Consider the following 25,048-nt stretch of genomic DNA (forward strand, 5'->3'; position numbering starts at 1 on the left):
TTATTATGATTCACATTGTATTAACTACCACAGATTTGATTGGGTGACATCTGTCCGACAGTCGAATTACCGGTTTCGGACAAGAGTCGCTGTCAGATAGGAGTCGTTTTTGGCGACATCTGTCCAACTTTCGGATCACATTTGCAATTTCAGATCACGTTCGTATTTCACAAGCTCACGTGTAATCTTGTGACGTTGCTCCCACAGTCCTAATATAATGCTGATTTGATCCATTGAGATCTGATCCATCGATACGTGATTGACTATTTGAGGACAGGATCATGCTAGCCGTACACTAACAAGCTGTAACAAGCTGCCAATCACATCACAGCCTACATTACACACAGGAGAGCGGTATGGAGATCAGTTATTTATATAACATTTAAACTATTGTCCAATTTTTGACATCAAATGAAAATAAACTATGGTAGAGTTCAGCTCAGGTCATATCTCAGTTCAGATCATGTCTCTAATTGGAAAATGGAAATGTGTCGTATTGCAATTAGATCACAATTTCGGACAGATGTCTTTTTTTTCTGGTAACATATTGAGTCGGACAAGAGTCGCTGTCGGACAGATGTCCTTTTAACTGCATCATGCATATCACCGCACAGGCTGCGCTACGGTGTCCGGTCGTTTAACTTTCGATTCAAATAATTGACAACGGCAACCCCTCCATTTTGTTCACTGTAACGCCCCAAAGAAATTTGGTAATTTAACCAATATGAAACGATTGTTAATTGTAATTAATTACGGGCGATGGAAATCTAGCGTCCGCTAACCGGCGCAATTCTTGTTGTCGTTATTATTGTTGTTATTATTGTCGTTATTATTGTCGTTATTATTGTCGTCATTATTGTCGTTATTATTGTCGTTATTATTGTTGTTGTTCTTGTAGTCTGTGATATCATGATGTTGCGTGAATGTGCTTGCAAAGGATACAGTTCCCTGACACTACGTTCCATAATGCTTCATGTGCTTCACTATAATCAACATCGGGTCTCCGGATCTCTCAAATGCTGTGTGAATTTATTTTGGGCGCTGCAAATATTTGTATCCCTCTAGAAAAATTATCTGATTATTTTACTGCATGAACTTTATCACTCCTACTCTGAAGAAAAATGCGAGACAATGCAAAGTTGAAACCGCGAGTCCAGCATAAACTCGTGGGTTTTGTAAAGTTTTAAACGTATCATGCTTCACAGTTTAAACATAATGCTTGAAATGTTCAAAAAAGTTTTTGTAAGAATAATCTGACTTCAGCAAATACCTTGAATTCCAGTTATAACTATCTCATGAAGCAGCAGCATGGTTTTAGAGTGTTTCTTTGATAAAGATATCCTGTCCCCATATCCATCGCAAGTAAATCTGGGGGATAATGAGGAAATGGTCACAGTTGAAATGGTCACAGTTGAATGCTTATTATATAATACTACAGGTTTATTGACAGCTCTCTCCCATAAACAAACTTCCTTACTGACCAGGTCTATGAAAATAAAACGCTCGTGGAACATTCGCATCTTATAAACCCGCTGAGTGTGCTAGCGTAGGAGAAAACCAAATCAGTAAATGTTTACAAAATCATACTCCAATCTATAACCAATGTCCTATACCTGTAAACCTGATCCTGCTGTCTGAGTCCATGTCCTTGCACGAGTGTACCACATCTCTTAACAAAACTTGACCCTTGGTACAGATCCACATCAACAAAGGACATCTCATCTTTACAGAACTTGTACGTCTTCTTGTTCTGTACACAACCCCACGTTTTGTTGAACCAGCTGGTGTAGTAGTAGGAATGTAGGGTCAACTGATAAGGATAAGTGGCCTTGTTATCGGAAAAACAGAAGATTCAGATGAGGATTATCATGCTTTAAGTAGTCAAATCTTTTATTCATTTTCTGATTTCTTTATTTGAATGAAGTTTCGAATCATAGTACAGAAGGTTTTCTTGTAAAAAAGATCGGTATCAAAAATATTAAAACTCACAGTAGCGATATAGACCACCCCACCAAACTCAGCCTGCCACCATAGCTCATCCCCGTGAGCACTTCCATCCCACTTACTGAGGACTACCTCCGCTGCCACCCTCATATCATTGTCAAAAGCGGGTCCTGGTCCAGCTGTGTGGTATGCAGGGTTTATCTGGCGGGTTGTAGAGGGTACTATCTCTTGTAACCCTGGTAACTCTGGTAACCCTGGTAACTCTGGTGACCCTGGTCTCTTGTTGGTCCCTCTTCCGCGTCCGTGGGAACGAACTGTATCATTTCCATTGAAGAAGGCGTTATTTAGAAGAAGAGAAGATAAGTCAGAGGTGTTCCTATTCAGGAGATTTGAAGGCGGGAATATGTCTGTACCATTCAGGGCATAACTTAAAACAGCTGAAATGTTAAAAATTACTAACAAATTAAACCTCTTTAAAACATTTGGTTACTGATAGTTTTCACCAAGTAAAGGAGCTTTAATTATTATCAAATCACCAGTGACAAGTGCCTTTGTTGAAGAAACAATAAATAATAGATAGTGTCAGGTGAGACATATTAAATAAGGTCTCATTTGTAAAGGAACCTACCTGACTGTAATGCTTAACTCACCTGAACTGAGAACAACATCACTTTCCGCTAAAGAAATTAAAATATTAATAGCAATAAACTTAACGAAAATCATTTGAGCAACTAACAACACTGCGAGAAAACACGCATATTCCAGTAATTGCAAGACAAAAATATATATAAATGTCGTCATGGAAAGTGATTTATTAATTCTATACCTATTGAACAGTTAATTATTTAATTAAATGTTGCAACTGGTAAGTGGGTATACAATTCTAGTAATAAACTTATCATATCAGAATAGCTACGCCGTTCATGTTCAGTGCTCAGTTCTGGATGGCAAAATGATACAAATGTTTAGATTTGTGATCCTACTAACAGAAGAACTCTTCTCCTAGAAAATATAATCGTAACTATAATTTTGGCAGTTTATGTATTTAAATTTGCGATACATTACAGTATGTGATACAGTAATGCTTTCTCGGCTGTGTAATTATCATTCAATTGACAATTTATTATAATTTACATATCTTATATAATATGAGTTCTTCAGTTTTGCCTAATTAATATATGAGAATTGAGCCGTTATGCAGAATTCTGCGTGACTAAAAAGCGATAAAAGTTTTGAACCAATAGCCAGTCACATCGATCAAAATGAAACCAATTATTATATCGTAGAACTATTGAAAGAATCTAAAACTTAACTGTATCATCAACAAGTGATTGTAAACCACATTAAAAATTGACAATTAACGATTAAACAAGCAGTGGAAATGTGAAAACCAAAAGGAATCTTAGTGCACGAGTAGCGGAAAAGTAACTAAACGTAAACATACACAAACTAAGGAAAGAAGGAAGTAAGAAAGTATCATACAGTGCTGAAGCAGTCTATACTCTATTTGTGTTGCAGGATGAAATTTAAACGACCCTAATGAACACATCCGCTGTAATACTATCAATGACAGGAAAACGGCCCACAACGAATATATTATTGTGACTACTGCTTTGGATAATCAAGTTTTCAACAGAACTTGTTTTAAATCATTTAGATACTCGGATATCTTTATAATGAGCTAATGAGAGATAGGACTTAGATATTTTATCCTTTGCGTTCGGAATGGAATACCCGACACAAATCACAAAATTGCAAGATTATCGGGCTTAAAAGTTCTTGAAATATTTGAAACTCTGACAGAGAAAAATTCGTGGCATTTAAGTGAATAATTAAAGCTGCAACATTGTAAGTATAGAAGTATTTAATGCTTCAATATACCACTGAGCTGAGATTATTTCAATTTTCTCAAAGACGTCTTTTTGTAGCAATCAAGTTTTAAACAAAGTTTTAAAATATCATCACCGCTAACTACTCTACCCCATTATAGAGATTTTATGATCCAACCGAGCAATATCGTGGAGGCCCCCGTAACCCAGCAACCACCTAATTGGTCAACCTGAACCACGTGCCACAACCCCTATCCTCTGATTGGTTAATGTGAATCGCGTGATCTCTTAATGGAGGTTAAAAAGCAGGTGGTAAAGCCGTCAGTGTGGAACTTACTAGAACGTAAGATAGCACCATTGTGGGTTAATGATGATCGGGAGGATGTCATATTAGCAAAGATACAGAAAGAGGAGGCAGAGGAGAGGGAACTCGCCAAGGCTACACGTGAGTTCTTAGCTTTCGCTTTCACTTTCACTTCAAGTTTAGGTTTTTTTTTCTCTAGTATTTTGCCAATGGAATTACAAGATATTCGACGGATTTGGATAATTACCAACGGAATATAATTATAAGTTGTGACAGAAAATCACGTTATGTCAAACAAAAACAAGTCCAAACAACTGTTTATTGGATAACATTTTATTGTCCAACTGATTAATCAGATTGCGGTTTAATTGCAATAAATTGCAGGCCAATAAAGAATTGGAAGTGAAGTTAAAAGTAAACTCGCAACATCAGTAAACTAGCAACATCACAATTGTTAATTACGATTTATGACACGCACAACAGATACACCATTTCGTCAAAAGTGCAGTGAAATTCTGATTATTGCACCAATAGCAGAGAAGAAACTTATCGGTCAGGCCCGATTGCATGCAGTTCTAAAACCGCGCGCAAATACTTTTAAATTGTGCACGTGAGCTCATCTGTCAGGTTCACCTGATGGTTAATAGAAGTGCATGTGAGGTGCAAGTTGATCGACTTTGGGGTCAACTATTGAATACTTCTTCAGCTGAGTACTTGTTCTATGAATAGGTACTCAGTTGAAGGAGACAATAAGCCATCATGCTACATGAAGCAGTCTCCTCCTCCTGGCTCCTAGTCGTTATTGTCACTCTGTACACCCACCACATGTTCCTAATACATTCTAACTGCAGCGTCTTCTGTCTCGTACATACTTGTTTATTAAATCTGCCGTCTCTCGTAGTTTAGTGTCTCATAGTCTAGCTTTTAGGGCAACTTGACTTCAAAATGTTTCGTAACATGATTCGTATTTATAAACTTAATTTGTTTGTTAGTATTAGCAAACCCGTTGGTTGAAAAAGAACCAAACAGTCAACGTCGGAATTTTATTTACTGTTGGGATGTCAATTTCCTCACCAACCCAGCCACATTCTAGAGCTGATAGATAATACCTTCAATAACACGTGACATTAGACATAGTAATATCTGTCCTAAAATGCTTACTTTTATAGTTGTTCTCAAAAAACTGATTTGTTGCGTTGTTGCTCTGGAAATCATGAAAAATACAGGTATGTGGTATACCGGGTTAAGCCTTGAGGCTTCCTGATAGGTACAAAATGCTTGGTTGTGTTAATGTGCAATATGATACTACATAAGATTGTTAACTTTTTCTAGTTTTTGACGATAAATTGTGCACACCAAAACGATACGTTGTGTGAGGCCAATTTAAGTACCATATTTTGATTGTTATCTTACTATATATAAAGCGAGACGATATATATATATATATCTGTGCCATTTTACTGACACCACGGCATCAACTTTAACGCGACTTTCCGCAAAAACCGTAAAAGATATACAACTGAAACTTTTTTAGCTGGGTCAAATGCTTAAATGGCCTCCAAATCAGTATGAAAAAATAAAAAATTGGCCAAGGAATAATGATTTTAATGCCAAAAATTTGGACCCCCAAGTGGTGTCAAAAACGCGAATTAAATAGGTAGGTAACAATTTGTTTAGTCTCTAACTCTTGAAGTCTTGACACCATTCGATATTAAGACAATATTATCTGCACTAATTAGCAAATACAAGTATAAAAACCAATCCCTATTTACAAACTACAGCTACTACTACTAAAAATGCCGTCACTAATTGTCGAAACTTATCTTTTTATACATTGCTGATAAGATTATCAATGCATGTAATTCTATGCACTCACTGCAGCACACTATTGTTTCGACTCCAAAGTAGTGTGCTGTTTTTTGCACATGGGGGCCAATTGAAACAAAAATACGATTTAGAACTGGCAGATGCTGCTGCCACTGGCGGAAGCGCTGCCAAAAGTTTAATTTCGCACTTTGTATGATATAAATAATTCAAAAATAATGTATCGCGTAGTAAATGCAATTATGAAGCGGAAGAGAAATGATACTGAAAGACCTACTACTCTTATCTTAGAGGAGGAAGACCTACCTATACCGTGCTCATCTAGCACACCTCTGCCCCGGAACGAGGAAGGTGAGCAATATTTTTGATATCTTCAACTATACTTTAATTTTGTCTTTAAGCTGAAGCTTAGACGTTGACTAATAAAATGTGAACATACAAACTGTTCAGGACGAGAGTTTGACTTTCCCAACACCTTAAGTCCTGTCACTGTTAGAGGAACATTTCGTAGAAGAGGCCACTCCCGAGGAACTATTCGTTCGGCACCAAGTAAGAAAATATATTTATTGTTGAGAATTTTAGTCATTATGTAAGACATAGACTGGGTCGTCATTCTCATTTTAATAATATTTGTACAGTGCGACTAAATAAATCCACCATAGGTCCGGTTTATACTGAATCTGATGAAGCTCCCCAACAAATCAATGAAACTAGAGAGCGCACAAGAGGCCGTCCTAGGGGTCGTCCTAGGGGTCGTCCTAGGGGTCGTCCTAGGGGTCGTCCTAGGGGTCGTCCTAGGGGTCGTCCTAGGGGTCGTCCCAGGGGTTCCACAGCGGCAAATTCTATCGGAGCTTTATTATCAGGTTAATAAATAAACATCGACATAGGAAATATTTTGAATTTTCGCAAAAACATAACTGTTTAAATTTTTTCTAAATTTCTTAGTCTTTAAGTATACACTTTACATATGCATATATATATAAAAGTATTTTTCAGACAAAAGGCCTGTTAAAAGAAAGCGGGATATTCTTGCACAGTCCGAGATGCAACGAGAAAAACGTTTAAGTAGAGACAGAAGGAAGAGGCAAGAAAAGATTCTGAACGAGTCTCAGGAGGAGCGAGACCGTCGGTTGGAGCAGTTATCAATCGGTCAAGCCATCCGAGTTATGAATGAGTCTCAGGAGGAGCGAGACCGTCGGTTGGAGCAGTTATCAATCGGTCAAGCCATCCGAGTTATGAATGAGTCTCAGGAGGAAAGGGATTGTCGGTTGGAGCAGTTAACGAAAAAACAGGTTATCCGACTTGCTAACGAGTCTTTCGAAGACCGACTCGATAGGTTGTGTCTGTATTCAGACAACCGCGATCATGTCAGGAGAATGGGTACCGCTAACAGTTTCCACGACAGTCAACAACCTGGTCCAGCATTCCCGGAGCAGCTTACAGTTTCACGTTAGTTTCAATTATATAATATATAGTACATAACATATTTAATATTTTCAAAATTTAAGAAACTAAGGAAGGCATTAGCCATAATTTATTTAGTGTAGCCTGTAACGGGTTTTCCTTCAGCGGAAAATTGTGAGCCTTCCTGCAAACGAATTCGGAGAAGCAACGTTCAATCAGTGGATCTAACTTTAAATGTTGATCATCCTGCTCAGCAAGAACGCCCGAATTCTATAGCAGGTCTGTAATACTGTGTAATGTAAACGATATACTTGCAGGTTACTATAAATTAGGATTGAAATTATCATATTTTGATAATACGTTAATTATTAGAGATAATTATTTCAGATGACAGTGAAACTACTAATCTACTTCTCTCTGATGATGGTAGTGATAACAGTAAGCACCCTTCAAAACGTTGTCGACGAGATGTCCCAGTTGCAGTTGATAGATCCCCGAATGCTTTAAGAGGTCATTTTACGAATTTATATTTACTAATACTTGATTGTCATTAAAACATAGTTTATTTTTGATGCATGCTGCAAATATGTAAATAGTCATTTCAAATACGAAAATTTTAAAACTATTCAAATTTTAGGTCGCCAGAGAACGAGAGGTGGGTTTGGTCGAAAATCCAAACGGAGTCCAAGCCCATCTAGAACCCCGAGAAACTTATCGAGAAACCTGCGGTCCAGGGGAACAAGAGGACGAAGACGCCAACGTCGGGGGTATCCGTCACACGCCACAAGAGGACTGAACAGAATGCAGTTTAGAGGGCGAACTGGGAGAGCTTGGTTCAATCTAGCTTCAAAAATACCTGTCGACGAGTTCGACGAAACAGAACTACCGGAGGAGTTTTGTAACACCTTTGAAGGGTCGATCAGGGATTTTACATGCAACCACTGTAATGCATACTTCTGGAACAATGAAAACAAGAACACATGTTGCAGCGGAGGCAAAGTGAAATTGCCACGCTTACCACCAATTCCAGAGCAGATTCAGTTATTATTCGATGTTAACGGATCCCATTTCCTCAAAAATGCTCGAGCATACAATAATCTTTTTGCTTTAGCATCACTCGGTTGTGGGCAAGAAATCAAACATCAGGGGTTCAGCCCGACATTTACCGTTCGCGGCAAAATGTACCACAGAATTGGCAGCTTATTGCCACAAGATGGTGAAAGCCCGAAATTTGCTCAACTGTATTTCCACGATACTGACCACGAAACTGGAAACAGGATGGAAATCATGAGCTCTCTGGATCAGCAGACAGTTGAGATTATTCAAAATACATTACATGATTGCAATCCGTACATCTGCTCATTGAAGTCTGGACTGGAACTAATGCGCATTTCACCTGATGTTAAATTAGTTTTGCATGCCGATGAACGACGACGGCCATCTGATGCCCACGCACGAACATACAACCTGCCAACAGCTTCAGAAGTTGGTGTACTTTTGCCGGGGGAAATCACTGCGAACATGGATGTTATTTTGCACGAGAGGGGAGGTGCGGTAAGAAGGATCAGTCCAGTTCATCGGTCATATGATCCATTACATTATGTTATTATGTTTCCAAAAGGTGATGACGGCTTTCAGTTGGGTATGAAAAGATCTGACAATAGGACCTTAACGGCTTCTGATTTCTACTGCTATCGGATGCAGGTTAGGGACGACTGGAACTCAGTAATGAAATACAGACGTTTGACGCAGCAGTTTGTGTGCGATATGTGGGCTAAGATTGAAGGTAGCCGCTTAGATTGGGTGCGGCATAACCAGAAAACAATCAAGGCAGAAAAATATAATGGGCTCATAGACGCTCAGGCGGACAATGATCTGAACAATGCAGGAAAGCGCATTATATTACCTCCTTCTTTCTACGGTTCGCCAAGGTACTATCGAGAACGATTCCAAGACTCAATGGGTATTGTTAGAAAGTTAGGGAAGCCAGATCTGTTTGTAACGTTTACCTGTAACCCAAAGTGGAAAGAAATACAGGAAGCATTGGATCCAGGAGAATCATACACTGATCGGCCAGATCTTTGTGCTAGAGTTTTCAAATTGAAATTGAATGCTTTACTCAAAGACATTTGCTTAAACAAAGTTTTTGGAGATATACGGGGCTATACTGCCACAGTAGAATTTCAGAAAAGGGGATTGCCTCATATTCACATTGTTGTAATTCTCACAGATGAGTACAAACCTCGCACACCAGAGGATGTTGATAAGATAGTTTGCGCAGAGATTCCAGATCTCCTGACTAACCCTCGGCTGCACAAGATTATAACCACCAACAATATACATGGACCTTGCGGAAACATTAACAGGAACTCACCGTGTATGGTTGGTGAAGGTGCTGATAAGAAATGCTCCAAGAAATTCCCGAAGAATCTGTCAGCAGATACAATGCTAACCCAACACAGCCCTCCTGTTTATCGTCGTCGATCACCAGAAGATGGAGGACAAGTTCATAGGGTGAATATGGGAAGCGAAAGCAATCCGAACTTCTTCCTGCTGGACAATTCTTGGGTTGTACCTTATAGTCCACTCTTATCGTTAATTTACGAGGCGCATATAAACGTGGAAGTAGTATATTCAACGAGGTGTGTGAAATACCTGTTCAAATACATAAACAAGGGTCCAGACCGAGTAGTTGCGGCATTTGAGCAAGAGGATGAAGTTGAGACCTATTCCAACGCCCGTTACCTCTCAGCTTCCGAGGCTTACTGGAGACTCTATGGGTTTGACCTCTTTCATAGAAGTCCAGCAGTAATGAAACTTGACTGTCATCTGAAGGGGGAGCAGATGCAGTTGTTTGCTGAAGGTGAGGAAGAGGAAGCCATAAACCGTGGTCCACGTGTTACAAAACTTTTGGCATATTTCAATCAGAACGCAGAGGATCCAGAGGCCAGGGAAGTACTCTATCCAGACTTCCCAGACAAATACACTTGGATTGAGAAGGACAAACGCTGGCGGAAGAGAAAAACTGGAGTTACTGTTGGACGTATTCCAGTCTTTTCCTGCAATGCTAAGCAATCTGAACTCTTCTTCTTAAGAATGTTGCTCTACAACAAATCTGGGGCAACTTCTTTTGAAAACTTGAGAACGATAAATGGCCACGTTTGTCCAACCTTTCAAGAAGCTTGCCGTAAACTTGGGCTGCTGGAAACAGATGAAGAGTTGGACTGTGTGATGGAGGAGGCAAGCACAGTTCAGTTTGGCAATCAACTTAGGGACGTTTTTGCGAATCTCCTTATCTACTGTCGGCCAGCAGACCCTCCCCTATTTTGGCAACGCCATCGCGAGAAGTTGGTTGAGGACTTTATGAGAGCTGAAAATGCTGAAGCTCCAACTGAGCTTATGTTCAACCAAGCGCTCCTCTATCTGAAAGAAAGATTCGAACAGGATGAATTAGACTTAGTGAAAGATTTCCTTCTTCCCGCTGTGAGGGAAGACCTTTTGCCAAGGTCTAACGTACCAAGGGTTGTCAGGGATGAAACATCTTATGATCGAGAGGCTCTTGCTCACTCCTTACAAGGGCGTGTAGAGTCACTCAATAATAAGCAGCATCTATTTTACTCTGCTGTTATGGATTCTGTTGCTAACAACTCTGGCAAGGTTTTTGCACTTCAGGCATCCGGTGGTACGGGTAAAACGTACACCATCAACCTTATCCTCGACACTGTTCGAGCTCAAGGAAAGATAGCCCTGGCAACTGCACTTTCAGGGATAGCAGCCACTCTGCTAAACAACGGCCGAACTCTGCACAGTCGTTGTAAAATTCCGCTTAAGCTGACTGAAGATTCTATGGCCAACTTTTCAAAACGGGACGCTACTGGCAAGTTGTTACAAGAAACAGCTGTGCTTATTATTGATGAAGTAAGCATGGGCAACAAAATGATCTTTGAGACACTTGACAGATCACTTCAGTTTGTCAGAGGAAACAACAAACTGTTTGGTGGGATAACAATGGTGTGGGCTACTGATTGGAGACAGAGCCTCCCTGTTGTAGTGAAAGGAAGCCGAGGACAGATAGTGAATTCATGTCTCAAGAGTTCTTATCTGTGGAAACATGCAACCGTTTTCAAACTTGACATTAACATGCGTGTTTTCCAGAACAGCGAAGACAAAGAATTTACTGATTATCTTTTATCTTGCGGTGATGGCCTGCTTCCAATTCATCCTCAAGGTGGCCAGTTCAGGGTAACAATCCCGGATGAGTTGATTTTCAAGGGTGACTTAGATGCTCTTATTAACTGGGTGTTCGAAGACCTTGAAACTCAGTATACAGATCACAGCTGGACTGCAAGTAGAAGCCTGATCTGCCCTACAAACAAAACTGTTGACTTGATTAACAACAAAGTCATGGCGACGTTTCCGGGCGAAGAGAGACTCTACAAGTCCCACGACAAAGTGAGCTCCGAAGACAGCTTTGACATTCCACAAGAGTATCTGAACACTTTGTCACCAAGTGGAATGCCACCCCATCAGTTGAAAATGAAAGTCGGTTGCCCTGTTATGCTTCTTCGGAACCTGCAGCCTCAGCAAGGTCATTGTAACGGCACCAAATACATCGTTACTGTATTGCATGATAATATCATAGAAGCCGTGGTTGCTGGAGGATCTTACAAGGGAAACAAACTATTTATTCCTCGCATCCCTATAAAACCAACGGATGGAACATTTCCCTTCGACATGACTAGACGGCAATTCCCTCTAAGACCCTGCTTTGCGATCACGTCCAATAAGGCCCAAGGACAAACGCTAAAAAAAGTTGGGATCTTTTTGGACCGGCCATTTTTCTCCCACGGCCAATATTATGTGGCGCAAAGCAGGGTTGGGGAGAAAGACGCGCTTAGAGTATTGTCATTGGACATTGGGTTGACGGATAATGTTGTTTACCCAGAAGTACTGGACAGATAATATGTTAACAGCGACTTTGTTTTATGAATTTGGTTTGGAATTGGATTTACTGACATTTTTTAAATTTAACTTTACGAAAAGAAGTATAGAACTGTTTGCATTTATTACTTTTAACACTACCATGACCAACCTGTTCTCCTTTTACTCTTAAATGGTTTTATACTTCTCAAAAATTTGTACCCTGTAAATAATTGTACATTATTCTAAGTAGGTATCTATATTTTATAACCCACCATACCAATATGCCATACTTTAAACACATCAACTTATAATTTATATGCTATGTGTTTTGATTCTTAGAGTTAGTCCTTATTAGTATTACGGCACTTTGTTAACAGTTTTGACAGATGTCCTGCACATATTCGAAGCATTTTTTAACTATTTACTATTTCTATCGTAATGTTGTGTAAATTTGATTATAACTTTAATTGCAATTCTAATATTTGAAAATGCTGTCTTTAAATTTGACCCAATAAATTTAGAAAGCGAAAACGTGGTGTCAGCGATAGTAAATAATTATTGTCGTCCGGAGGACGGGTACCCTGCTAGTTATTTTAATATATAATTAAAAATAAAAGTTAAAACAAAGAGATAAAATTACTGAAGGAATTACATTGATGTAGTCCGAGGAGTCCTAACTCTCCTCGCGCCCTAAGATGGCGTTTGTCTTGTGCGAAACAAATAAATGAAAATTAGTTAGACTAATATGATTAATTTCAGCTCAATACCAGATTGGGAACATGAGGGATGTATGCAGAATGTTGATAGACCAACACAAGGAACCAAAGTTAGACTTTGCACCTCAGCAAACTAGGAGTAAATCTAAGATAGAGCAGGAGGAACAACAACAGGTTGGTAACTTAAGTTACTTAGTGACGAAGTGATCAGGTTACTAAGTAACAAAACCTAGTTACTACGTTACTAACTAGGAGTGAATCTAAGATAGAGCAGGAGGAACAACAACAGGTTAATAACCTTAACAATTATTTAACTTTTGAGTGTTTCACTAAAAATCATGACTGAAGAAGATCACACATTTTCCGGTTATATTATATTAGCAAAGGAACGGCGGTATTATTAAAAGTTTAAACAAGCTAATTTCCTTTTGGTGGTACTTAGAAACAAGATTTACTTCATCAAAAGTTTAATAAGTTTAATATTTCATGGCTTAAGTTACTGAATTACTGAGACAATGAGAAACCGCGAAGCCTTTTAAGGGTGTAATTGCAGAATTGCGAACGTTTAGAAAGTAGAAACTTAGTAAACTATTTTATCTGAACCCTTACTGCTGGATCGAATCAGTGCTCATGCTAGGTAAGTTTATTATGTTGTAATGAACAATGAACACAAGACTAGAAAACCGCCCCCCCCCCCAATATGTTAGCATGTTCACTCCGCAGGACACAGGACTAAATCCTCCCCCCTCCTCCCCCCCCCCAATATGTTAGCATGTACACTCCGCAGGACACAGGACTAAAGAAGCTGATATTTGTGGAGATGGAAGAATACCCGGGTTTCTTTGACACCCCCTGTGATCTGCCCCAGAAAGTAGAGACTCAGTCCATTATGAGAATTGTAACATCCTCCATCAGAATCACTGAGAAGGTATGTGCTAATAAATACTCATTTACAGTTAGTGTTACACGAAGGAATTTCCGAAAATAACTGTAGAAGTGGTGGAATGGGGTTTAATGTTAATGATTGGGTGATCACCTCCCAGCTAACGAGACTTTAGTGATCCCTGACTCAGAGATCACAGAGACTCTGAGATTCATCTTTCAGCACTTTAACTGCTTCCTATACTGCTGTCTTTAATTTTGATATTACAGCCGGGCCTGATGAGGGAGTGGAAGGATTTCTTCTTTTCTGAAGAAAGTCAAGACATTCTTCACGACCTCTTCTGGTGGTTCTTCCTCAAAAAGTAAGTCAATTTGAAACACCAGTGGATCAGTTGCGTATACTTTTTAGACTTGAAGAATTTGAAATTTCATTGATACTAAAAAACAACTCCAAATATTTGCCAAATCTGTAATATCCATTAATTATTAAAGACAAAAATGATTGTTGTTACATAATGATTCATAGTGTCCCACATTTATTTTAATTGGTTATCTAACGATTTTACTGAATAGGGAAATTTTCCTAATTTGAAACAAAATAAAAGGCCTCATGTAGCCGGTGGGCCCGACATGATACGACATATCTCGACACGTCGGGGTTTGTCGGGGTTTGTCAGGGGTGTGTCGGGGTTTGTCGGGGTTTGTCGGGGTTTGTCAGGGTTTGTCAGGGTTTGTCGGGGTGTGTCGGTGTTTGTCGGGGTTTGTCGAGCCTGGAGGCTACATGGGGCCTAATAAAGTCATATTTTACATAATATTATGATTTTTTACTCCTTTTCTTTTCCCTTTAACTTGTCATTTCTATATCTCCTAATATCAGCACAGTCTTCAAGCTTCTTCAATAAAGTCTTCAAGTGACGACAAACACTAATGTCTTTTACACCACCATAAGGGTACATAATTACTGTACACTTTACTCTCGCTCTTGAAATTGCTAAGTATAAATTCTCTAAGTCTTCAGAGTGCTCTCTGCCCACATCATCTTCCCCTGATTCACCTAGTATAATGCTCTTCCCCCAAGTAAGGAGTGCAATAACTGCTGGCCACTCTGCAGAATACGATGACTTCAATTCCTTAGGTTCAATGTCTGTTGACTGTAACATATCATTGGCGAGGTCTGCGAACAAAATATCTTTAATACGAACAACTCCCACGGCATTTTTATCTAGTATATTATCACCGCATAAATTATCCAATTCCTTAGCGAAAATGTCTGGGATCAGTTCGTGACCGGTTTCTAAAAAATGTATGACTGTTTGAGGTCCATGTATGTAATGACCGGGGGACTGTGAAGGGAAAACTTTGTTCACAAACTTTGTTTTGGTGTTCATCAGTCCAACAATATGTTCACGAATTACTGTCAAGGTGCCTGATAAGTAAGTGTTTCTCAAGGTTTTCGACATGGTTGTAAGATGCTGGGAAGAAATTCTTTCGTTAAATAATCTTGCTATTAGGCTATCTCCATCGTGAGTGCTTTCTTTACTGGCATTGTAGTTACATTGGACCATATCACATGCTACCCAGACATGCTGAGTTTTTGACAGTTCAACGAGTGATTCAATGAATACGTATCCTTTATCTTTACATCCTTCCACTCCATCCCAATTCATCACCACTTGAAAATCGTCGATAAATATGTTGATTCCTTGTAATGAAGTCACCAGTTTTTTCAACAACTCAGCAGAGGAACATCCTTGGTCAAAAGCATCGAGATGCTTTTCACTATATGGAAGCACAACTATAACCACTTGGTGATCCACGAGATTTTTTAATACTTCACAATAAAGTTCTGACGGTGCATTATCCAAGCTTTTTTCCCATTCGTCATCATCAAGTTTTTCCGCTCTAGCGTGAATTTCCAGGATATGGGGTCGTGACCGTGTAAATAAGGTATCCTGGTCAGTGGCACATATGATTATATGCTTTACACCCGCCTTCTCGAGTGTCTTTTCCTGGCGTCTTGAGGGTTCAACATCTTCAATCAGTTTTGTAAAGTTGAACAGGACAGCTTTGTTGTTTCCATCCGACAATACTAGTTGTAGTATCTTTGCCATCAATACAACAGTTTTGCCTGCTCCGGCAGGGCCGTTGATCCACTGAAACGTCTCAGTGGAATTAATCAATTCATATTGTTGCATAGTCAAGTTGTCAACTCCTAAGAATTTTCTGTAAAGCGGCGGTGTTGGGACAACTTCAGGGTTGTTCGTCCTGAAGGTGAATCTTCCTGATCGCAATTGCTCGTCAATGTTTAAGATGCATCTGCCCAAACTGCACTTCGATTTATCACAAGCTTTCTTTTTCTCTGTGCACCACATAGCGAGAAATAAGTTTCTAACTTCTTCTTGCTTGGTGCGGAACTCTGGACTCAAATTCATGACTAAATCACTTACATTATCTTCCCACCATTTACTGAAGTCATCAATATCTTCTTTGAAAATGATCGTGGATTTATTATTTCCACTTATTTGGAAATCGTTCTTGAATCTTTTTTCAAAATTAGGGTAAGCAGTGAAGTGAAGAACTGTTAGGCGTTTCGGTTTACTGAATCTTTTTATCAGTTCTGCCATTTTCTTTCTTTGTTGGAGTGATTTCTTGAATGTGTTGGTTAATGCTTCAGCTTGAAACTGTTTATCTTTGTCAGTGATGTCAGGATCAATATGGCTCATGTTCTTGACCTCGATGACGACAAAGCAGTTTGGAGCTATCACAACAAAGTCGCACTCGCCTTCTCTGTTAGCTGCCATCTTCTTACACTTTTGACACTTTCTTTTGTCATGACTTAAATCACCCAGATGGTATTGTAAATGAGTATATTCAAAACTAGATAATACGATAATGTTTTTGTCCAGTTTCTCCAAAGCCCTGTACACTTTTACCTCAGCCTCATAGTTAAATTGCTGGTTACGGTCGTTCTCAAAACTGCCGGTCCCGGGCAGATCTTGGTCTGGGTATAGGTCTATATACTTATGTTGAGGTACTCTGGGAAACAATGAGGGCCGTTTATCTTCGGCTGTGCAGTACGTATCAAAAACATCCTTTCCGTTCCGTAGATATTTTTCATACTGCGTTTCATTCTTTGTCATAACAATAGTCGAACTCTCCTATAAAAATATGATTTTGTGGTGTTGACTGTTGATGAGTAATGAATTATCGTTTTCAGCATAATCTTAAATAACATTAACAGTAATTGTAACTGGTCGAATTAAACAATCTAACAATGGAAATGTTCTTATGGAGTTATGGATTATAATAAGCTATTAGCGTATTAGCTATTTAGACCACCCGAACTGTTTTAAAAGAACAGTAAGAATAAGATGTTGATGTTAACGAAACAGTCAAACAATAAATGGAAAGACAACTTTAAGCTGCAACATATTGTGACACGGTTTTTAAAATGTAGTTCATGGGTATCATGTTTCATCCCGTGCCTAATTATGTAGCATTTTCTGTTTATTAGATGATAACGGTCACGAAAAATCAGGGCACCTGGTTAACTGATGGTCCCAGACACACCAAACTGACACTCAGCCGCAAACACGTCAACATCATCAAAAATCTTAACACTACACTCAGCCACAACAGACATAATTACAGAACTGCAGTGCACCTCATCACGGGACATTATGGCTTAAAAAACACCTCCACACCATTCGCAAATCAAGCAGCAGTGCTTGTCCTATGTGCGGCGACGAAGACCCTTAAGCCGAGATCCAGTGTCGCACAGAACGAAATACTATAAATTAGCTCTGTTTAAGGGGATAGAAACAACAACATAGTGAATACGCAAACATAATATACCGGTACAATATATTGCTCTCTTGTATGTAATTTAATCCATATTGGTGTATAATTAGGGGATCATGAGTATTTTTGAGAATCCAGTGGCGTAACATGGGCCCCGCTGACCCCGTGTGCGGGGGGGGGGGGGGGGGGGGGGGCGCAACAACAGGCAACGTGACGCCACTGTGAGAATCCCGACGAAAATGGCCAAATTCTCATTTTTGAATATATGGTGTGGAGACTGGAGGCAGTATTTTTGAGAAAGGTTTCCAGGAGAGGCGAAAAACTCATTATCAAAAATGTATTCTCATCTCCATTGGATCACATTGCACTGATATGAAGAATGATTTGGTATATCGCTATTTTTGAGTGGACAATTTATGAGAAAACGAGAAATCCATGCTGAATTTCTCAGATTCAAAAGTAATTTTTGAGTGAACAATTTTTGAGAAAATGAGAAATCTGAATTATACAGATTCAAAAATGATTTTTGAGATATTTTTGAGTATTCCTGGCGAAAATGGTCAAATTCTCACTTTCTCAGATTCCAAAATTCTCAAAATTACTCATGACCCCCCCCCCCCCCCCCTAATTAGCTAATTGTCTTAAAATTAAATCAACGAATTTTTGACGCTGATTCCGAATCACGTATAATTTCCAACATATGGTATTACTATTGGTCAAGGTAAAATTGTTTTCTTCTTTCGGACAATCTGCTCGAGCCATCTACAATCTATAAAACTTGTCACGATAATCAATCGTATAATGGGATATTATTATTATTAACCAATAACCATCACCTGGTCTTATCAAATACCAATATCAGTATCGTTATACAAGCTTGAAAGATTTGGGTTCGGTATTGAATTTATGAATAGGAAAATAATATTTATTGAATAATATTGCCTGCTGATTTGGACAGCATTCACATGCTATCCTCTCGTGGGCCACCCAGGCCCAGCCTCTCTTTAAAAAATGAAAAAATTGGGACATTTACCGTTTCCAAAATGTTCAGAAACATTCATCTTAATAACTTTCCAGTATCCATCCTGTAGTCTCAGGATCCATAGCAGTTATACATTACGAATAGTTCTGTTGCTGATACATATATTTTATGTACGGGGATCGGGATAAGTTCAATATCAATTTTGGAAAAAAAAAACATTTCGATAAAATGGAGTTTGAAAAAACAAATAATTCATACCTCAATAATTCTAACTAACTACTATAACTATACCTCAATGATCAGGTTAGTAAACCCCGTTGGTCCAGTTTTAAAGGTGTACAAGACAGGTGTGTTCCTCTTAGAGATCTCCAGAGTTCATCAGATACCAAGTGTTGTAATTATTTATATACAAATCAAAGTAACCTTCTAGAATTCGTATCGGGGCATAATATAACGGCTGAAAATTTAAAGAGTTCTTATCTCTCGATTACATGAATAAAATTATGTTCGTTAGCAAAGTAACAGAGTACGTGGATGAGCAAACGAAAAAACTAAAAATGTTAAAATATGTTGTTAGCATTTCTTAAAATGTGAAATTATTAAACAGTAAACAACTGAAAACCAAAATAAAAAAAAAGAAACGAAAAGTAAGAGTCTTACTACTCGTGATGAAGCTTTTTTTAAACGACCATCAAAAACGCCAAAGGCGACCATTTCAAACGAGTCTTGACGCAGGAGTAAGACTGTAAGCAATGACAGGACGACATCAGCTATCATTCATCCAGTTACAAGGGCACTAAATACTGGAAAACTTAACAAGTGGTTGATGACGTGAATTTTTCTAATTTAGGTTTCCGTCAAAAAGAACGAGTCCAAATTCTCAACTAATTACAAATTATAAGCGAGATTATCGCGAGATAATGGATAACAACATGCTCTGACGCATGATAAATAGGAAAAACAAGAAAGCGAAACCTAACAACACGTAGCAGAACGGTAAATATTAATTAAATGTTAATTAGAAAATGTCACCAGGTTCCAGAAGCCTCCCCCGGAGTCACTTAGCTTTGTTTATGAGCGGGAACTGCGTGAGAAAACATCACTTCTGTTCGGAAGAGTAGCAAGAACATACACCATGCTTCTGAACGGTACTTTCAGGTAAGTTCACTGTTCAGTGTTAGATTACATAGCAGATCCTATTCATGTTTTTATATTAACACGAAGCGTTGTAACAGAGCCAATATAATTAATGATGCCATCATCGCAGCCCGCTAGTTTCACTGCCTCTTAATATCACCTAGTCACTGTGGAGGTCATCTTTCTGTGTCTTATATTATTGCCTGCTAGATGGTTGAGATAATGTGACCCAAAATAATCAGGAGAATTAGAAATATGCTGATAATAAAGTGATGCTATGACGACCAGTGGTTTACAATGTCCATTAAAATAGGGCTTGCAGAAAAATATATATGTACAAAGGAAGCTTGTGTCTGGACAATGTAATGATGAGACCAGTATGCACTTTCTGTTTATCTTAAGGCACTATGTAATTGGGCATAATTGATAACAGTATTTAGCAAATTCTTGATAAATGGCTTGGTGCGACCCTATACTAGTTGGAAACATTATTACTGGCTCAGCCCAGACACCGGTAGCAAATTACAATTTCAATTGCTAAAGCTCCTGGCAGAAATATTTACCCGACATCACAGTAAAGATAGCTATATCAAGAATAATGACATCATCACCACTTCTAAAAAACAGTTGTCCTAAATTCTACATTATCTGAGCTGTGAACAACACAGCTTTCTTCATTAAAAACAAACAAATTTTCTCGATACAAAATATTTCCTTGTGTTTGAACTGCCCCTTCCCACCAGGCTGATAAACAGAGAGAAGTTGTTACTACAGTACCCTAACGCTATAGCACAGGCTATCTACGCTGCGTACTGCCACGCTTTCCCTGTGTCTTGGAGAAGATACGACACTCCCTTCAAGTAAACACTAAATATTTAGTGCTGATATGAGGCGTTTAGTTTTCTTCATATTCATTCACTGCTACCATGACAACAGCTTGTCACCACAATAATTCTAAGTTGCTACTATGACAACTCTAAGTTGCTACCATGACAACCCCAGACAGGATGTGTTGGAGACAGTGAACCTATGGATGACAGGAACTAAGCCGAGTATACGACACTGGTTATATTGGGACTACAGTAAACTGGAGCCTCCCAATATGAGGAAAGATAGTATAGATAAGGATGCTAACAACCAAAAACAGAAGGGTGAGTAGTGTTCTCACTTCACTAATTAACAAGTTAATTACTTAATTACTTAATTTCTGTGGAAGATGATTCAGCATGAACAGCATGTCGGAGCCTTATTTAGGTTTAAACTTACAATTTAGTTGGTTTACGATACGTCCTACTTAAATTATTAGCACGGTGTTTGATTATGCACGTGTTTTGGCTTGTTTGATTAATTAGTGATATTGGTAACCATAGTAACAAGTATCAGTGCGCGACAAGTCCTCGGTGGACAGCATCCTAACATTCCCTTCTACCTCCGGCAAACTGTCACCTGGTCTGGCACGTGACAAACAAACGGATAAACAGTCCCACAAGGGGGACAACTCCCACACCTCCCTGTCCTCTAGTAGATTGTCTAAACAAGTTACTCATGATACCTCCAGGAAAAGTAGGTGGAATAGTTTAGAATTTAGGGTATTTTACCTTATAAAAATCGAATAATTGCATGTTGATATATTTGCGCCAGATAGAATAGGTCAGATGAAATGTATCAAATAATTTTAAACCAATTGCTTGCATGCATCATGCATGCAAATTTGATGTCTGTAAGCATGCTTAAATTTACAACATGGCATGAGATTACAACCCTAATCAAAGCATGTAGTTACAAAGTGTAACCTATTTAATACACCCCCACTACCCTGAAACTGACTGTATCGCACAACTAGATCTGAGTGTTCACGGCAGTGTGTCCCCTGCAGCTGGTAGAGCAGCCAGTGTGTCCCGTCATCCCAGGTCTACTCTACACACCCTACCCAGACTCAAAGGAAAACGGAACATCGAGGTAAGAGCTGGAGGATCATCCGGACATTGCCCGGACGTTCCATCAAGTTTTGGTGTTTGCAGAGATTGGTGCTATTTACTTATGTATGGTCCTCATTTTGTATTCTACTAATCGTTGGTTCATTTAATTAATATCTTAATTTCTAATGCCAATACACTTGTTCTATCCAGTCCCACTCGGCGGAGCCCGGACCAGACTTTGTCCTGACTAAGTTTGACTTGTCCGGACACTCCCCTCTGGTAGAGTATTGTCTTAGGGAACAGAACCTTGCTAAGGACGTGGGTATCTCTAAACTACTGAACAGAAAGGTTTATTTTATTTCCCTTTATCTTTATGTACTCTCCTTTTCCTACTGTTTTCCTTTAATTTATTTTTTGTCTTTTTCTACTGTTTCCCTTTAATTTCTCCCCTTTCGTAATATTTATTGTATCCGAGCTGAACGCCAACCAAAATAGTTTTAGAGACTTCTCGTGAAATAGTTGTAGATTTTCTGATTTACTTCTACCATCTAAAACATCAGGAGATCTCTAGCTACCCGTCACTGGAAGGACAAACCTACCGTCAACTAATCAGTAAGTCACGAACACGTGTCAAGGAGATAACACGTGACATGAACAAGTACTGGGAAGAATGCAGACGACTCCATATCAGGTGAGCAAATAGTCGGATCAATTATAATCATTCAGATGTCTCCATATCAGGTGAGCAAATAGAACCATTCATCCTCATGCAATAACGAGAAATTATTTCCCGAACGATGGACGATGATACTATTCAAGCCATGTAAAACCCTGATATACCGTACCTCGGTCTGCCCTTTCCCCCAAAATTTTGGAAAAATGTTCACATTTTTAGTTTGATATCATGTGATCCTTTGAAATACGGCTTATAAATGGGTCCCAGATCTCAAGCAAGCTTGTCAGGGTCCTTACTTCCGGACTTCCCCTAATTATCCCTTGAGTGTTTGTGACTAGCTACTAATTGAATCCAATTCTGTGCGGAGAGAAACCATGTGATCCGAAGGGATAAAAGTCAAAATCCCCGATTTACCGTTCCATTTACCTTTCCCCAGACTGAACGCCGCACTATGGTAAATCGGGGGTTTACTGTAATGCTGTTGAAAGTCCGATTATTGATGTAAATTTGACCTCATATTACAAATAGCTATTGGTTAAAATGTCACACAAAGCTTTAACAAAATATGCCAAGTTATAGACAGATATTTCACACCATGAAGCTACTTGTGACCATGACAACACTGCTGTAACTATGACTCCTTTCAGAACCACCAATGATAACCTAGCACAGCGACTAGAATACCAGCACAGGAGCGGGAAGTTGTTAGATAACACAGCTGTAGTCAGTAAACTAGCTGAGATGATCGTGTACGACAGGTAACTGTAAAACTATTCCTCCGCCTTCTACTACGGCTACTTATTCTACATTATCAATTAACGTTACTTTTCAAGAAAACTACCAGATCTGCACTGGGTCTTGAAGAGCATCCCAGGATATACGCGGGTTCTATTCTAGGTATAATCTGGGTTTCCTCTCTTTACCAGTGTTCTATTTCTGTTTCTAACATGAAGTATTACCGGTGTTCTATTTCTGTTTCTAACATGAAGTATTCTGTCAGGTTACACGGGACTACTGGAGCTGCTGCTAAGATATCATCTACTATCGACTCTCTGATAGCTTTACAGGAAGAACAAGAGGAGAAACAGCTACACTCTCATTCTTAACATTATCTTTATCCTTATCTTGTTATCTCTCACTATTTTAGTATTTTGTTTGTCTGTATTTGAGCCCTTTTTTTAACAGTAAAGTGTGTTTTTGATACTGTATTTTGAATACCATTAGGTCTTCAGTGAAGGATGTTCAATGTTGTTTTGGTGATAAATTTGGGGATGATTCTGTGTGAGGTTATCTTAAAGTCTTGAGTAAATTTTTAGTTATTGGCATGAATATTTACGACCAATTATTATAAGATTTAAAAGATTATTTGATTTTATGAACCTACTACTATTTGGATGTTGAATTGCTAGTAACACTTTTGTTGTTACAAATATCGATAATTATCTCAACTTGGGGAGGGGGGTTTGGATGAAACTGCCAATGATGGTCGTTGCAAATAAGCCGACTGTTTTGTTATTCATTGGATGAGCTACACATATTATTGATTATCGATGTTTGATGATTTAAATTAAATATCGTTAAAATTCCTAACAAATAGTTCTTTAGTAAGGTATGTCCACCAAAGGAACAACAATAAAAGAAGCTCTAGCAGCATGGGAGACGAAAATGGGAGAAAAAGCTGCCGAAGCGGAGGAGATAAAGTTGATTTGTCAGATTCCCTCAATTGAGAAGATGGATGCCTCCCTCTCTACCCTAAACAACTGCAAGAAACTGTCGCTTTCTACTAACGCTATTGAGAAAATCACAAACTTGAACGGGCTGAAATCTCTGAAGATTCTGTCGCTTGGTCGAAATAACGTTAAGAGTTTCAGTGGGTTAGAACCTGTGGGGGACACGCTCGAAGAACTCTGGATCAGCTACAACTTGATCGAGAAAATGAAAGGAATCGGAGTACTGAAGAAACTGAAGGTACTCTTCATGTCCAATAACCAAGTTAAGGATTGGTCGGAAGTACAGAAATTAGCCGAGTTGCCGTGTTTGGTGGATCTGAACATGGTGAGCAACCCGATTGAGGAGAAACACTCCCTGGACCAAACCTGGAGGGCGGAGATCGAGAAGAAACTGGTGAAACTGAAGAAGTTGGACGGTATCCCAATTGTCAGACAGGATGAGGAAGATGAGGGATAAATTAAGTGTTGAGATGTGGAGACTTGAAGGGAGACTGTTGAAACTTGTGTTATGGTCCTGGATTCAAGAAATTTTGGGTAGTTTTTTTCAATAATCGGGCTGTTCAATGATTTGCAGATTTAATCCAGTTTTTCACAGTTAAATTATACCTTTTGGGCGTTTTGAGGACATGCACTATTTCGATGGCCACCTGTTGTAATTGAAAGCAAGAAAAATATGCTTACAATTGTTTTTATTTATATATAGATCTGTACATAATACGATAATATAATGTTTTCATATTTAAGTATTGTGTATCAATTGCATTTTCAGTGCTTTTTTATGGGGTCGTTCACATATTACGTAATCACTTTTTGGAAAATTTGTAAACCCCTCCCCCCTCCGTAATCACTTTTACATATAGCTATTATGTTAAAAGTACACCAGTGTAATCATTATTTAGAAACCCCCTTTCTCCCCCTCAGTTATTAGATAATATGCAATCGACTCCTTAATTGAACAGAAAACATATTCAAATACC

At 38.8% G+C, this 25,048-nt stretch overlaps 3 protein-coding genes across 4 annotated transcripts; 2 read left to right on the plus strand and 1 right to left on the minus strand.

Annotated features, from left to right (window-relative positions):
• Nucleotides 1-882: 882 nt before the first annotated feature.
• Nucleotides 883-2,667, minus strand: LOC134817445 (uncharacterized). The gene is made up of 5 exons (XM_063826586.1): nucleotides 2,595-2,667; nucleotides 1,990-2,381; nucleotides 1,614-1,810; nucleotides 1,271-1,368; nucleotides 883-1,061 (listed from the first exon to the last, which is right to left on the minus strand). The coding sequence occupies exons 1-5, from the start codon at nucleotides 2,665-2,667 to the stop codon at nucleotides 1,030-1,032; spliced, it is 792 nt and encodes a 263-aa protein (XP_063682656.1). The 3' UTR covers nucleotides 883-1,029.
• Nucleotides 2,668-3,932: 1,265 nt separating this feature from the next.
• LOC134816362 (protein FAM227A-like) lies at nucleotides 3,933-24,814 on the plus strand. Of its 2 annotated transcripts, none has more exons than XM_063825176.1 (13): nucleotides 3,933-4,218; nucleotides 12,988-13,118; nucleotides 13,732-13,872; nucleotides 14,097-14,188; nucleotides 19,645-19,767; nucleotides 20,490-20,606; nucleotides 20,749-20,897; nucleotides 21,124-21,309; nucleotides 21,590-21,705; nucleotides 21,876-22,013; nucleotides 22,226-22,356; nucleotides 22,989-23,099; nucleotides 23,342-24,814. In XM_063825176.1, exons 1-13 carry the CDS (start codon nucleotides 4,065-4,067, stop codon nucleotides 23,445-23,447), a joined length of 1,695 nt encoding a protein of 564 aa, XP_063681246.1. In that variant the 5' UTR covers nucleotides 3,933-4,064; the 3' UTR covers nucleotides 23,448-24,814. The 2 variants fall into 2 exon arrangements, with proteins under 2 accessions (XP_063681246.1, XP_063681247.1); XM_063825177.1 differs by having other exon boundaries at nucleotides 21,130-21,309.
• On the plus strand, nucleotides 23,953-24,814 carry LOC134816363 (dynein axonemal light chain 1-like). The gene has a single exon (XM_063825178.1). It carries the CDS (start codon nucleotides 23,953-23,955, stop codon nucleotides 24,526-24,528), a length of 576 nt encoding a protein of 191 aa, XP_063681248.1. The 3' UTR covers nucleotides 24,529-24,814.
• Nucleotides 24,815-25,048: the final 234 nt, after the last annotated feature.

The sequence above is a fragment of the Bolinopsis microptera genome, chromosome 6 (genome assembly GCF_026151205.1).
Source record: "Bolinopsis microptera isolate Bmic1 chromosome 6, MBARI_Bmic_1.0, whole genome shotgun sequence".
Taxonomy (NCBI): domain Eukaryota; kingdom Metazoa; phylum Ctenophora; class Tentaculata; order Lobata; family Bolinopsidae; genus Bolinopsis; species Bolinopsis microptera.

Coding starts and splice junctions, on each gene's coding strand:
- LOC134817445 (XM_063826586.1), bottom strand. CDS start 2,667: ATGATTTTCGTTAAGTTTATTGCTATTAATATTTTAATTTCTTTAGCG. Junction 1,811..1,989: donor GGGTGGTCTATATCGCTACT/GTGAGTTTTAAT, acceptor TATCCTTATCAG/TTGACCCTACATTCCTACTA. Junction 1,062..1,270: donor AGTTATAACTGGAATTCAAG/GTATTTGCTGAA, acceptor TAATTTTTCTAG/AGGGATACAAATATTTGCAG.
- LOC134816362 (XM_063825176.1), top strand. CDS start 4,065: ATGGAGGTTAAAAAGCAGGTGGTAAAGCCGTCAGTGTGGAACTTACTA. Junction 21,310..21,589: donor TCATGATACCTCCAGGAAAA/GTAGGTGGAATA, acceptor TCGCACAACTAG/ATCTGAGTGTTCACGGCAGT. Junction 21,706..21,875: donor AAGGAAAACGGAACATCGAG/GTAAGAGCTGGA, acceptor TGTTCTATCCAG/TCCCACTCGGCGGAGCCCGG.
- LOC134816363 (XM_063825178.1), top strand. CDS start 23,953: ATGTCCACCAAAGGAACAACAATAAAAGAAGCTCTAGCAGCATGGGAG.